At 43.8% G+C, this 14,422-nt stretch overlaps 1 protein-coding gene across 3 annotated transcripts in view; it reads right to left on the bottom strand.

Moving 5' to 3' along the window:
- The window catches only part of ebf1a (EBF transcription factor 1a), a 424,634-nt gene that overhangs the window by 61,490 nt on the left and 348,722 nt on the right, over nucleotides 1-14,422 (bottom strand). For all 3 annotated transcript variants that reach the window (XM_080201776.1, XM_080201777.1, XM_080201775.1), the window contains exon 11: nucleotides 8,040-8,128. In XM_080201776.1, the coding sequence (XP_080057902.1) occupies nucleotides 8,040-8,128 (89 nt within the window). The remainder of the gene's footprint in view (nucleotides 1-8,039; nucleotides 8,129-14,422) is intronic.

Below are 14,422 nucleotides of genomic sequence, written 5' to 3' on the forward strand. Positions count from 1 at the left end.
CATCAACTTAAACATAGTGACAATCATTGATGGATAAACATTTGGGAGATCCTAAGGAACAAATGTTCCTTTTTTTCACCTGCATAACTCAGTTTCACCATTCAGGCTGACAAATGCAACCAGCAGGAACCCTGCCACCTTTTCCAGAAGATACGCCATTAACTTCAGTAATTCACAGTAGCAACAATCTGAAGCAATATCAAGTGGCAAATTTGAACTAAAATTGCTGGGAACAGTCAGACCTCTTAAGAATCAACAAGATCATCTATACGCGATCCACAAGAAATGGGTGAGATCCTAAATGAATATTTCTGTTTAGAAAAGAATGGATGTTAGGGAACTTGAGGAGATAAATAGTGATGTCTTCAGGAGTGTACATATAGCAGAGAAGGAGGTGCTGGAAATCTTTAAAGTGCATCAAAGTACATAAATCCCTTGGACCTGACGAGATGTATTCCAGGACATTGTGGGAGGCTAGGGAGGAAATTGCAGATTCCCTAGCAGAGATATTTGAATCATCGATAGCTGCAGGTGAGGTGCCTGAAGATTGGAGGGTGGCAAATGTTGTGCCTTTGTTTAAAGAGGGCTGCAGGGAAAATTCTGGGAACTAAAGGCCAGTGAGCCTCACATCTGTAGTGGGTAAGTTGATAGAAAGCATTCTGAGAGACAGGATCTACAGACATTTTGAGATGTAAGGACGGATTAGGGACAGTCAGTGCTTCGTGAGTGGAAAATTATATCTCACTAATTTGATTGAATTTTTTGAAGGGGTAACCAAGAAAGTAGATGAGGGCAGTGCAGTTGATGTTGTCTTCATGGACTTTAGCAAGGTGTTTGACAAGATACTGCATGGTAGGTTATTGCATAAGGTTAAATCTCACGGGATCCAGGGTGAGGTGGCAAAATGGATACTAAATTGGTTTGATGACAGAAGACAGAAACTGGTCATAGAGGGTTGTTTTTCAAACTGGAGGCCTGTGACCAGTGGTGTGCCTCAGGGATCAGTCTGGGTCCAGTGTTATTTGTCATTTATGTTAATGATTTGGATGAGACTTTAGGAGGCATGGTTAGTAAATTTGCAGATGACACCGAGATTGGTGGCATAGTGGACAGTGAAGAAGGGTTATCTAGGATTATAACGGGATTTTGATCAATTGGGCCAGTGGGCTGACAAATGGCAAATGAAGTTTAATTTAGATAAATGTGAGGTGATGCATTTTGGTAGATTGAACCTGGCAAGACTTACTCAGTAAGTAATGTAGGGCATTGGGGAGAGTTATAGAACAAAGAGATCCAGGGGTGCAGGTGCTTAGCTCCTTGAAAGTGGAGTCACAGGTGATCAGCTAGATAGTCAATAGCTTTTATCAAAGGTAGGGGAATCTACACACAGAGGATGGTGAGTGTCTGGAACAAGCTGCCAGAGGTAGTAGTAGAGGCAGGCACAATTTTGTCTTTTAAAAAGCACTTAGATAGTTAACATGAGTACAATGGGTATAAAGGAATATGGGCCAAATGCGGGCAATTGGGATTAGCTTAGGGGCTTTTGAAAAAAAGGGCGGCATGGACAAGTTGGGCCGAAAGGCCTGTTTCCATGCTGTAAACCTCTATGACTCTATGACATAGGTTTAAGGTGAGAGGGTAGAGATACAAAAGGATCCAGAGGGGCATTTCTTTCACACAGAGGGGGTGAGTGTCTGGAACAAGCTACTGGAGATAGTGGTAGAAACTGGTGCAATTTTATCTTTTAAAAAGCGTTTAGACAATTACATGGGTAAGATGGGTATAGACGTAATGGGCCAAATGCGGGCAAACTACTTAGTAGCTAAAAAAAGAGGCGGCATGGACAAATTGGGCCAAAGGACCAATTTCCATGCTGTAAACCTCTAAGACTCTGGTTCTGGTTGTGGGGAATGAAGTGTTCAATGTGGCAGTGAGAGAGCATTTCAGCGATAGCGATCACGACATAGTACGTTTCAAATTTGTTACGGACAAGGAGGAAAATGGCCTGCAAAAGGTGGCTTTGAATTGGGACAAGGCAGATTTTTTAAAAATAAGGCAGAGCCTTACTGATGTTGACTAGAAACAGCTCTTTGCAGGATTTTCTACAGCAGAGCAAGGGGACACGGTTGCGGGGGGGTGAGGGGCTTCAAAAAGGAAATGGGGTGTGTAAACTTCAACATGCTATCTAAAGGAGGAAATGTAGCAACAATAAGTTCAGGGACTTCTGGATATCTAGGACAATTCAGGACTGGATGAGGAAGAAGAGAAAGGCATTTAGCAAGTCCAAAGGGAGCAATTTAGCTGTAGCCCTAGAGGAATATAGGAAGTGCAACTTCCTATAGAATCTGAAGGGAATTTCAGAAAGCAATTAGAAGAGCAAAAGAGGGCATGAAAATGGACTTGTGAATAAGATAAGGGAGGATCTGAAGATATTTCATAATTACATTCAGGGGAAGAGGTTAACCAGGGAAAGAGTAGGATTAGAGACCAAGGGGGCAACCTGTGTGCGAAGCTGCAGGACATTGGAAGGATGTTAAATTAAACCTTCTCATCAGTCTTCACTCACAAAAGGACAGGGACAGAATGGACCAAAAGGGCCTCCTTCTGCGCAGTAGCAATTCTATGATTCTATGAAGTCAGGAAAAGGGACTCTGAGGACCTTGAGCAGTTTGACATAGGAAATGAAGGGGTTTGAAAACTTTGATGGACTTAAAAATGAACAAATCCCCAATCCTGGATGAATTGCATCCCAGGCTGCTGTGCAGGGTGAAACAGAAAGTTGCAGGGGCTCTGACACAAATATTTAATTCTGCTCTGGTGACAGGGCAAGTGCCTGTGGACTGGGGGATGGCTAATTTGGTTCCACTTTTCATGAAAGGTGCAAGAGGTAAACCAGAGAATTATAGACCAGTGAGTCAAATATCAGTGATAGGGAGACTATTAGAGAAAATTCTGAAGGAGAGAATTCATCTCCACTTGGAAAGCATGGGTTGATTATGGATAGTCAACATGTCTTTGTCAGAGAGAGGTCATGCCTAACAAATTTAATGGAATTTTCTGAAAAAGTGATCAAGTGTGTGGATGAGGGAAGTGCAGTTTGACAAGGTCCCGCATGGGAGATTGATTGAGAAGGTTGAAGTACCTGGAATTTAGGGGAACTTGGCAAGATGGATCCGCAACTGACTTAGTAATAAGACACAATGGATGGTGTCAGAAAGATGTTTAAATGACTGGAGGTCGGTGCCTAGTGGTGTACCACAAGGTTCAGTGCTGGGTCCCTTATTATTTGTTATCCACATAAACGATATAGATGATAAGGCAAGGGGAAAGATAAGCAAGTTTGCAGATGACACCAAGGTTGGCAGGGTGGTGCATAGTGAAAAAGAAGGTCGTAGGTTACAGGAAGATATTGATGAGTTAGTCAGATGGACAGCAGCGGCAGATGATATGTAACCCTGATAAATGTGAGGTGATGCACTTTGGAAGAAGTAACAAGACAAAGGAATATTTAATAAATGACAGGACACTGAGAAGCTAAGAGGAGCAGATGGATCTTGGGTGCTTATTCACAGATCCCTGAAGTCAGCAGAGCAGGTGAACAGGGTAGTTAAGAAGGCATATGCTTTTATCAGTCATTGCATAGAATATAAGAGCAAGGAGAATATGTTGGAGCTGTACAGAGCATTAGTTAGGCCACAACTGGGGTACCCTTTGCAGTTCTGGTCATGTCTCTATAGCAAGGATGTGACTACACTAAAGGGGGTTCAGAGGAGATTCAACAGGATGTTGCCTGGAGGGAAAAGTTGAGCTACAAGGAAAAACTGGATAGGATTAGGTTGTTTCCTTTAGAGCAGAGAAGACTGAGGGGGAACATGATTGAGATGTATAAGATTCTGAGGGGTGTGGACATGGTGAATAGGAAGAACTATACCAATTGGTGGAGGGGTCAATCACAAGAGTGACATTCAGAGGGAATTTGAGAAAAAAAAATTCACTCAGAGTGGTGAGAGGCTGGATTGCACTGCCTGGGAAGGTGATGGAGGCTGGAAATTTTACAACGTTTAGAAAGTATTTGGATGAGCACTTGAAATATAATATTCAAGGATATAGGACAAGGGCTGGAAAATGTGATTAGTGTGACTTAAGTGATAGTTATTGTAGGTACAGACTCAATGGGCTGAATGGCCTTTTCTGCACTGTATGTCCCTATGACCCCCAATCCTACCACCTTGGTAGTTTAACACTAGAATGCGTAATTAATCATTTCAGCTACTTGTGCCTCTTAATATAGGTACACTACATATGGGGCGGATACTCTTGAGAATTCAGATATTTGCAGCTATTTCGCTGGTTTGAATTTGATTTAACAAGAAGTAGGCTCCATTATGGAGTACATGAAAGGAAATAGTGTGTGGCAGGCAAGGGGGGGAAATGGTTATCAATCTCTTAACCTTATAAAATCCATAGAATCCCTACAGTGCATAAAAAGGCCTTTGGCCCATTGAGTCTGCAGTGACTCTCTGAAAGAACATCCCACCCAGGTCTCCCTCGTGGAATATGAAGCAAAGGCCAGTCATGGTCTAATTAAATGGTAGAACAGGGTTGGATAATCTACTCCTTGTTCCAATGTTCCTTATCAGCTCAGAAATCCCACAAGCCAAAGGTGAAGTGGGTACAGATGCTAAAGTTGTGGGAACCTATCAATCCTCTTGGTGTGACCCAAGCGTTTATTTGGTTAAACACCAGCAGTAGGCCTAGACAACTTGGTAGATCCCTGAATTTCGATCCCCTCAAAGTTTTATCCAACTCTTTGGACTGCCCCTTAAGTCAGTGTGTTCTGACCCTGTAAATTGGGCATTCCGTCCAGCGAACCAAAACTGCCCCACCTCTCTGGCCTGCCAATATCTCCCATCACCACCCTATCCCTCTGCCATCTTGGACCTTCACAAACCAACGTTAGGCAATGGCTCCCACTTATCGGTCTTTGAATCTTTAATGAAGCTTTTCTTTACAACACGGTGTAAAATTCTTTGACAGGTGACATTAAGAAAAGGTCATGTATCACTATACACTACACAGGCTATGCAAATTGAATCAAAAATGTAGCAGCCAGATTAGCTGAGGTAAAAATTATAAGGTCACACCAGGTCAGTCAAGCTGGAAGTGCTGAAAAGATGCTTGTAATTACTCTTTTTAGTCTATTAACTATTGTTGTTCTATCAGGACTCAGGGGTATATGAAAGCCATGGACATGAAGTACAAGATAAAGTAATGTGTATTTACTACTCCCAGAGGATCAATTTGCCTGGCATTTTGCAGCTTGGAGGAGCAAAACACACAAATGCTGTTCGCCTTTTTCTCCACTGAATTTTGTCTCCTATCAAAAGATTGCTGAGAAGACAGTCACGACACTGGGTGCAATCTATCCACTCTGAACAGATTTGCTCTGTGATACCCCTGCCATGTAAGCAATCAAATCGGCACCTTCTGACACAACATAGGAGAGCCTCCTGCATCCTCCTGATAAAAACCCAGGAACACACTGGGATCAAAGGCTTGGCTGCCAGCTGATTTTTTTTCAAGAAGGCAGGCACGATGCAAATTTGTCGATGGGATCTGAGGGAAATCTATCCAGCCCTGCGCCCATACAGTCACTGCATGCACCACTTGACAAGTAAAATATGTCTGTCAGCTTGATATGAACTGACCCCTTTTCTCTCCTATCTATTCATTGCATTTGCTTCCTGTCAAATGAATACTGCTAACTTTAGCTAAGGCCATAATTCATTCGCAATCCATCCCGGGCACACTAGGGACTAGGTTTCTGGACAGGAGTACAGCTCAGTCTTACAACAGGCCCTGATGTGTTTAAGCCCAGATACTCAAAGGCCTCCCAGTTCATTGCTGGCAATTGGGTTAGCTTGTTTTTAAATTAAAACATTTAAATGCTTATTTCCCCTGTGGCTCCCCTCTCGCACACAGCAATGTGAGGTTTTTTTTTGATGCAGGTTATATTATGCCATCTAATAAATTATTTATTTTCTTGCCATTTTCTGTTCTGATCTGTGCAAGCTTCAGAATCACCTTCCAAATATTTCATTGCAATATCGGTGGAGTGCTGCACTGCCACAGCTTCTGTCTTCCAAACAACATTAAACCATCTTCCGTCTGACAGTGGATGTCTAATTCCCAATGGGTTAGTTTGAAGAAGAGCAAGGGATTTCTGCCAACGATCTACCCAATATATAGCCCCTTCCCCCACCAACTCAAATGGATCGTGATTACATTCTGGCTTGTGAGATTCTGCTGTGCACACTTTGGCTCCAGTCAACTTCTGCTTCATAAATGTGACTACACTTGAAGAATGCTTTGTTTTCTATAAGCACCTTGGAAAGTCCTGGGGTTGCGAAAGATGCTACATAAATGCAAGTCCTTTGTTTTCGTCATTTCAGTACAACATGGATCCAAATGTTTCTGCCCTGAGGGTGCCATTTTATTGGAATGCAGTGCCTCACTGTAACTGGACTGCTGGCTTCAGGCACAGCTGTTTCAAGCCAATGGGAACAATGTTCCCTATTGCCTGGTTGGTAATGTGACCAACAACAGATTGTGCCTTTGTTGTACAGTACACCTTTTTTATGTTTTTGGTCTGTTTGTAGAAAATGGATGGATTCTACAGTTAATTGGCTGTGCCAGGTTACTACCCAGGTGATGAGGGGGAAAACAGGGAAAACAAAATCCCAGTTGCCATCCAGTTTTTATTGATTTCTTACAGCTAGGGTTAACTGGGGCAGCATTAGCGGATAGTCCACCCAACATCACTAAAACAAATGACCTGATCATAACCACATTGTGAAGCCTTGCTGTGCACTCACTGGGGGTGCCCTGTTTACACACAAAGGTAATTACTTGGCTACGAAGCACCTTGGGATACCCTGAGCATGAGAAAGCTATAATAGAAATACAAGTCATTTCTTTTTCACTATACTTAGCAGAGCGGGTCAAGATGCCCGAATGGATAACTAAGAACCATTAAGGGTGGGTGGAGTATTGACATCCTGCCAAGAGGGGTCACTAATGAGTTCAGAACGGCAATACATTCACCAAGTACACTGGAGGTGATACCTAGAGGTCAACTTCACTAAGTCTAGTTTGAAGCAACTGCTTCTAAGATCCAACAATGGAACACAAGGAGGCAGTGCAATGGGCCAGGAGATGTCAATGGAGGCCATTTTGGAGGCTTCCCGCTGGGTGCCTCAGCCTCTACTGTCTCAGCTCCAAGATTTCTGACATAACTAGCTCCATGCCGGAAATCAGCATAGAGCTGATTAAAATATGGAAATGAGTATTCCCATAGCATTAGCGGGCCCAGAACTGAAGTAGTCTCAAGTTCACTCCAGCAGGGTTTACTCCTGCTCCCCGTTAACAGGGAACAGGTGGCCTCCCATTGCTAATAACTCACCATTTATGCTCACATCTGGCCGCTTGAGGGAAGGTGCTGCAGGGAGGACTCATATCTATAGCACTGCCCTTGAGCAAGGGATCTACATTGGCAACCTCCTGTCCTCTCTCAGGTGGGCATAAGAGATCCTATGGCCCTATTTCGATGAAAAATAGGGAACTTCTCCTCAGTGTTCTATTCAACATTAACCCCTCAACCAACACCAATAAGATTGCGGGTGGCATTTGTGGGAACTTGCTGCACACAAATTGACCAGCTGCGTTTTACTGCATTACAACAATGACTGCACTTTGAAAATGTACTTAGTCGTGGAGCCTTTTGGAACAGCCTGAGATTGTGAACTACAGAAGCGAAGGAGTACAAGTATTTATTGTGTGTTATCACATAGCATGCTTTAGTGAAGAGAAGGATATATCGTCTCATCAATACCAATACAACAAAAAAGCAGAGAGGAACATTACTTGTCACAGTTTGGATTGACGATATCACTTACGAACGCTTCTGTATTCCTGTTCATTCGAAGTAATGTGCCAAACTGACCTCAGCTAAAATATTTAGAAATAGTTCAAAAGCAAACCTTTGGCAATCGTTCTGGATCACCCGGATGTCTGGGGATAACCTTCTGCAACCGCTGGAAGCCATAGTCAATGGTGGGTTCATTCAGAGCTGTAACAAGGAGGAAGAAATTAGTTGAGTTAAGTGTAAGGAATACCAGGATGGCACCAGGATGCCAGAAATGAGAATTCAAATCAAGGCAATAAATAAAGAGATACACAGTGAGCCAAGGTTCCTACCCAACTTGGCCTGTGACGCTCCCCGAAGCCACATAGCCCTGTGACCTCACTCTCTGTTCAGGCTCACACATGAAGAATGGTGACAAGGTGGAGGAACATGCAGAGGGTGATACCCATCCATAAAGAAAAGCTAAGGCCAGTTGAAGCTGCCTTGCTCATTGCCATGGACAATGAACAACGACAGCTGATTGATGTTCAGATGCTTGCATTTCCCTGCCTGACCCAGGTGCTGAGGCAAAATCATTGCTGTGTTGCTTGAATAAGAAATTTAACTTGGGATCTCCCTGTGCTCAGTACCATAACATACAATCCATTAAACTGCAGCGATGCCCTCGGTTATGTTTTGTTGCTTAAAAAGAAATGATGTAAGGAAGTTAAGAGAATGAAGGTAACCAAGTATCTTATACTCAGTTGTGTAACTAAACATGAGATTTCAAAACATTATGAAATACTCTCTCTCCTCAAAGCTGTGCAATCAACCCCAGGTAATTCAAAGTTGTCTCTCTTTTCTAGCAAATGGGAATAATCCAATACTTTGAATTAAGTGGCATAAATAACACACTATATTAAAAAAAAATGAACAATCAGAAAAGCTGAATGAAGCAGTCTTGAATACAAACACGAGGATCTGTTCAAATCTATTAATACAGCTTAGTGCCGTATTCAGCATCAAGTCAAACAGCCATCACAAATTTGATTCATACTCAATGCTGACTTAACTGTGGCAGAGGTTTGTGAGCAAGCTTTATAGGAGGCTACAACAAGCTCTTGATCCCCATCCTGCTGTCCCATTGCACTTACGAGAACGGGTACAATATGTTGGATGAGGAAAGAATTAGGCTGGACTCTGTCCGACCCTTTTTAACAGTACAATATCCCACTGACCCTCAGTGCTTAGACCCATGCATAGCGCAGAGAAGTCAGAGAACTGGGCACCAGTGTCAATGTCCTCAGTGGAACAAGGGGGAGTGAGGAAGGACAATTCATAAAACATAACAAAGAACAGAAAGAATGCCCCATTGCCATGAGAAAATATCCACTTTCTTTTCTCAAATTGCAATTTAAACAACAGTTAAATGATGCACATATGAAAATTAAAATGCTGCACTACTTACTAAATTTTAAATCATATCAAAATCTTCAGAAAACCAAATGACTTGACAATTGTGTTACAGTTTCAGCATTCATCATGAGGCTGCCAGCACCCCCACCAGTTTCCAGCCCCCCCTCCCCCCGTCCCTCCCCCGGAAAAGTGAAGCGGGGTTGCAACTCGAAGCAAAGGAAACTGCATAAAAGAGATGTAATAAGTCTGGGATGACAGTGGTTAGAGGACATTTACATCTGAGCACCTTGAATTTAGTGCATAATTGCACCACTAAACCCCTTAACTTGTCATCCGCCAAAAAAAAACCCAAATCGTTGTCAGTCATCCTCCGTACGGCACTCATCCCGGAAAACTCCTGAGTGACAGGGCTTCAGCTGTGAGCACTGCAAGTGACGCCTTATCAGAACACTTTATTCAAGAGCAGTAAGTGGCCGCAAACCCACTCAAATCAGCTTAATGATTAAGGTTTTGTTCCATGTCAGGAAAAAACAGCAATTTGAATATAAACATGTCTTCATGACATGTAAATCATCGAAGTTGAATATATAGAGAAAGAAAAGCAACATCCGATGCCCTCGGCCTCTTTAATCTTATTTTGATTTCTTTTAATCTCGCAGCTGTGGTGAGCTACTGGGTGCGCTGGCAGAAGGCAGTATCTGAAGCAAAATAGAAATTTGATTTTCCGGCCGCGCTCGCCCCAAAACCGGAAAATCCCACCCGAGGTTAACGGACCTTTGCACGGTTAGCACCCACCCTGTCATGATTCCCGTGGCGGGCGGGACTGGAAAATTCCTCGGTTTTGTTGACCGTTGTTTTAGGTTTGGTGAATGGATTGGTCAAAACCAGTGGATAAGACGGATTTTTTTTTACAGAGGTATAGCAGGTTTGTGAATAAAACTCCATTTCTTTCTCTCCCTGCTTGCTGCTGGTGCAATGTCTGATCGATTTTTGACATGATGTGGAGATGCCCACGTTGGACTGGGGTAAACACAGTAAGAAGTCTGACAACACCAGGTTTAAGTTCGACTGATTTATTTGATAGTAAACCCACAAGCTTTCGGGGTTTGCCCCTTCATCAGGTGAATGGAGAGTTCTGGCCTCAGACAGAGCATATAACAGCACAGACAGTTTACAGATTACTGATTAGAATGCGATTTTTGACAAGCAGGGAATGCTGAAAATACACAGCAGCTCTGCCACTCTTCCTGCAAAAGCAAAGTAGCTTTAGTGAGATGGGTTTCCCCGCCCAGAGGCAACCTTTTCTCTTTTTGTAATCAGTTTCTCTCTCGTAGATCTGAGGAAGCACTGTAGCTGTTCCACCCCCCCATCCCCCATCTCTGGACCTGACTTTCATTCCCTGCCCTGTGTGCCAACATCTGGAATGACAAAACAGATTAAAGCAAATGACAAGAATTTAAAATCTTAGCTGGTGGTGTCCAGGGAAACTCCTCTCCCTACCCCGCCTTCTGCGCAGCTGGTAACCTGGGAGTTCAGGAGGGGTAACTTTTAATTCCAACATAGGCAGCACAGTGGTTAGCACTGTTGCCTCACAGAGCCAAGGATCCAGGTTCAATTCCAGTCTTGGGTGATTAGGGAGTTTGCACATTCTCCCCATGTCTGCGCGGTTTTCCTCCAGGTGCTGTGGTTTCCTCCCATAGTCCAAAGATGTGCGAGTTAGGTCGATTGACAAAGCTAAATTGCCCCTTAGTGTCAAGGTAAATATGTGCGTTAACAGGGATAGGGCCTGGGTGGGATTGTTGGACCAAATGGCCTCCTTCTATACTGTAGGAATTCTATTCTATGAGTTTTACCCTTTGGAAGGCTATGTGAAGAGGAGAAGGGGCGTTTTCCCCAAAGTCCCGGACAATATTTATCACTCAACCAACATCATTTGAAAACAGATTGATCATGATCTCTGTTCATGGGAGCTTGCTGTGTACAAATTGGTTGCAACATTTTCTACATACAAAACTTTAGAAGTAGTTCATGGGCTGTGAAGTTTCTGAGAAGCCCTGAAGTTGTGAAACACACTATGTAAAAATGCAAGTTTTTTTCTTTATTTCTGGCACTTCACATTATTCTGCATTTTCTACATTTCCTGGCCTATTTTGTCAGAACATGATCGCAGTGCCTGAATCTGTTGAACGGTTTGCAACCACAATAAAACTGGCAAAGGAAGTATTGGCTGGTGGTTTGGTGAAACTTTTAGCCAGTCTGAAGTAAATTCAATAATAAGAACATAAGAACATAAGAAATAGGAGCAGGAGTAGGCCATCTAGCCCTTCGAGCCTGCCCCGCCATTCAATAAGATCATGGCTGATCTGTCGTGGCTCAGTTCCACTTTCCCGCCCTCTCCCCATAACCCTTAATCCCCTCTCTTATCAAAAACCCATCAACCCGCGTCTTAAAAATATTTAGCGAGGCAGCCTCCACCACTTCAACGGGCAGAGAATTCCAGAGATTCACCACCCTTTGAGTGAAGAAGTTCCTCCTCAACTCTGTACTAAACCGCCCCCCCCCCTTTATCTTGAGGCTGTGCCCCCTAGTCCTACTGTCTTTTTTGAGCGGGAAGAGTCTCTCCACCTCTATCCTATCCATCCCATTCATCATCTTATACGTCTCAATGAGATCTCCCCTCATTCTTCTAAACTCTAACGAGTACAAGCCTAGTTTATTCAGCCTCTCCTCATAGCTCAACCCCCTCAACTCCGGCATCAGCCTAGTAAACCTCCTCTGCACTCCCTCCAAGGCCAAAATATCCTTGCGCAGGTGCGGCGCCCAAAACTGCACACAGTACTCCAGCTGCGGCCTCACCAATGCCCTATACAGCTGCAGCAAGACCTCCCTACTTTTATATTCAATCCCCCTCGCTATGAAGGCCAGCATCCCATTCGCCTTCCTGACCACCTGCTGCACCTGCAAGCTGGGTTTTTGCGACTCATGCACAAGGACCCCGAGGTCCCTCTGCACCGTCGCCTGCTGCAGTTTTTCGCCACGTAAGTAATAGTCCTTCCTACCATTATTCCTACCAAAGTGGACCACCTCACACTTGCCAACATTAAATTCCATTTGCCATTTCCTGGTCCATTCGCCCAGCCTATCTAGATCCTTCTGCAGACTCTCCACACCCTCCGCACAATTTGCCGTTCCCCCAATCTTGGTGTCATCAGCAAATTTCGACACCCTACACTCGGTTCCCTCCTCCAGATCATCTATATAAATGGTAAAAAGCTGAGGCCCCAGCACCAACCCCTTAGAGTGGGGATAATTCCTGCATTTCCAGCAGTGAGTGAGGATTGCACTCTTCCCAATGCCTGTACTAATCAAACAGGAGATGTCTGCCAACCCATGCCTTAGTAGGAACCTCTTAGACTAATCAACCCAGTTATAATCTTGCTGGATTCGGTGAAGATAAAATTAGCATTAGGCGTGGCATACCTTCTAGTAAGTGATAATCCAACAAGACCCAGTAAGGCACTGGGGACAGTGGGGAGCAGAGGGTGAATTTGCTTGATAATATTAACCCTTGGATAACAAAGTGAGCTAAAGCCATTTTGAAAATCACCTCCATTTCTCCCATAGCTTGTCTTCCTTACCAGGCAGTGGCAGGGGCACCTACACCACATGGACTGTAGCGGTTCAAGAAGGTGCCTCAGCACCACCTTCTCAAGGGTAAAGCAATGAATACCGGCCAAGTCAGCAACATTCACATCCCACAAAAGAATACATTTTAAAAAATAATAATTTTCTTGTCACTGCCACTCTCCTGAAGATGATGACTTAAGCTTCATAGTTGCCCATCCAACCTGCCATTCTATGGATGTTAGCTTTGACACTGAGTGCTGGCAGAGTATGTGACCTGAGTGACCCGTGTAAGTTGCTGGTCGGCCTTGATTCAGTGACAGGGCTCTCTCCTCTGAGTCAGGGGTCATGGGTATAAGTCCCATGGGTATAAGGATTTGAACTTGTAATCTAGGCTGCCACTTTCTCAGTGCTGAGCCGTCAGGAGTGCTTCTTTCAGATGAGATGCTAATCTGGGATGGATCTAAAAGGCTCCCTGGCACTATTTCACAGAGGAGCAGGGGACTTCTCCTGGCCAAGATTAATCCCTCAAGCAACATCACTAAAAATAGATCATCTGATCATCACATCATTGCTGTTTGTACAAATGGGTTGAATCACAATCATGGACACACTTCAAAAGAAGCTGTAAAGCACATTGGGACATCTTGAGGTTTTGGACGGTGCTACGTAAGTGCAAATCCTTTTGAACCTTTACATTAAGCGGTATTTATTTATCCCACTGAAGAGGCAAGCCTTTACTCTTCACCCCAGCAGCTCTGTGCTGCTTGGGCCTCTGCGTGAACCAATTTTTTATAATTTTGTAATAATGAATCCTAAACGTGTCAACAGCACTTCAGTTCTTAATCAAAAGATTGTCTGATTTGAATTGGAGAGGAATTTGTTTTCTTGAGTTGTGCTGCCAAGAATGGCAGAATGATCGACACTTCATATAAGCAATTAAAATAACTTGTTTAAAAACTCCACTGATCTGGTAGCCTAGGGGTGTTAAACAGTACATAGCACTGCATTGCAAGATGTAATAAAAGGACTGCACACATGGAGCCTTTATCCTGTGACACATATTAATGTCATTCTGGGGAAAAACAAATATGTGCTGAGGAGGGTCACCAAGCAGTGGAATTGCTGGAGTGTTTTACCCTCATTTCATAGCTGGCTTGGATCACCTGAAGGAATGCCCAGAAAAAATCCCTAACCATGCTTGTGACAATGAGGTATTTTGGTTTTGATAAACGCATTTCGTACAAAGACAATGGCAGCTGGGGAGGTTAGCCGCGTGTCCTTCCAGCAACTGAAAACTCCCTCCAATATGGTAATCACTTGAGGGACTGGGGAGCTTGTGAATCTCCCCACTGCTCTTTTGGTTGGGGTGAGTGAGGGTTGGGGTGCAGTAGGTTCCAACTCACATCTGGGTTATTTGCTGTTGGTCAGAGAAAGGAAGGGAGGTCACTGAACCTGATTTGCTTGGTCCTAACAACA

Source organism: Carcharhinus amblyrhynchos, chromosome 13 (genome assembly GCF_965287045.1).
Source record: "Carcharhinus amblyrhynchos chromosome 13, sCarAmb.v2.hapA, whole genome shotgun sequence".
Lineage (NCBI taxonomy): Eukaryota > Metazoa > Chordata > Chondrichthyes > Carcharhiniformes > Carcharhinidae > Carcharhinus > Carcharhinus amblyrhynchos.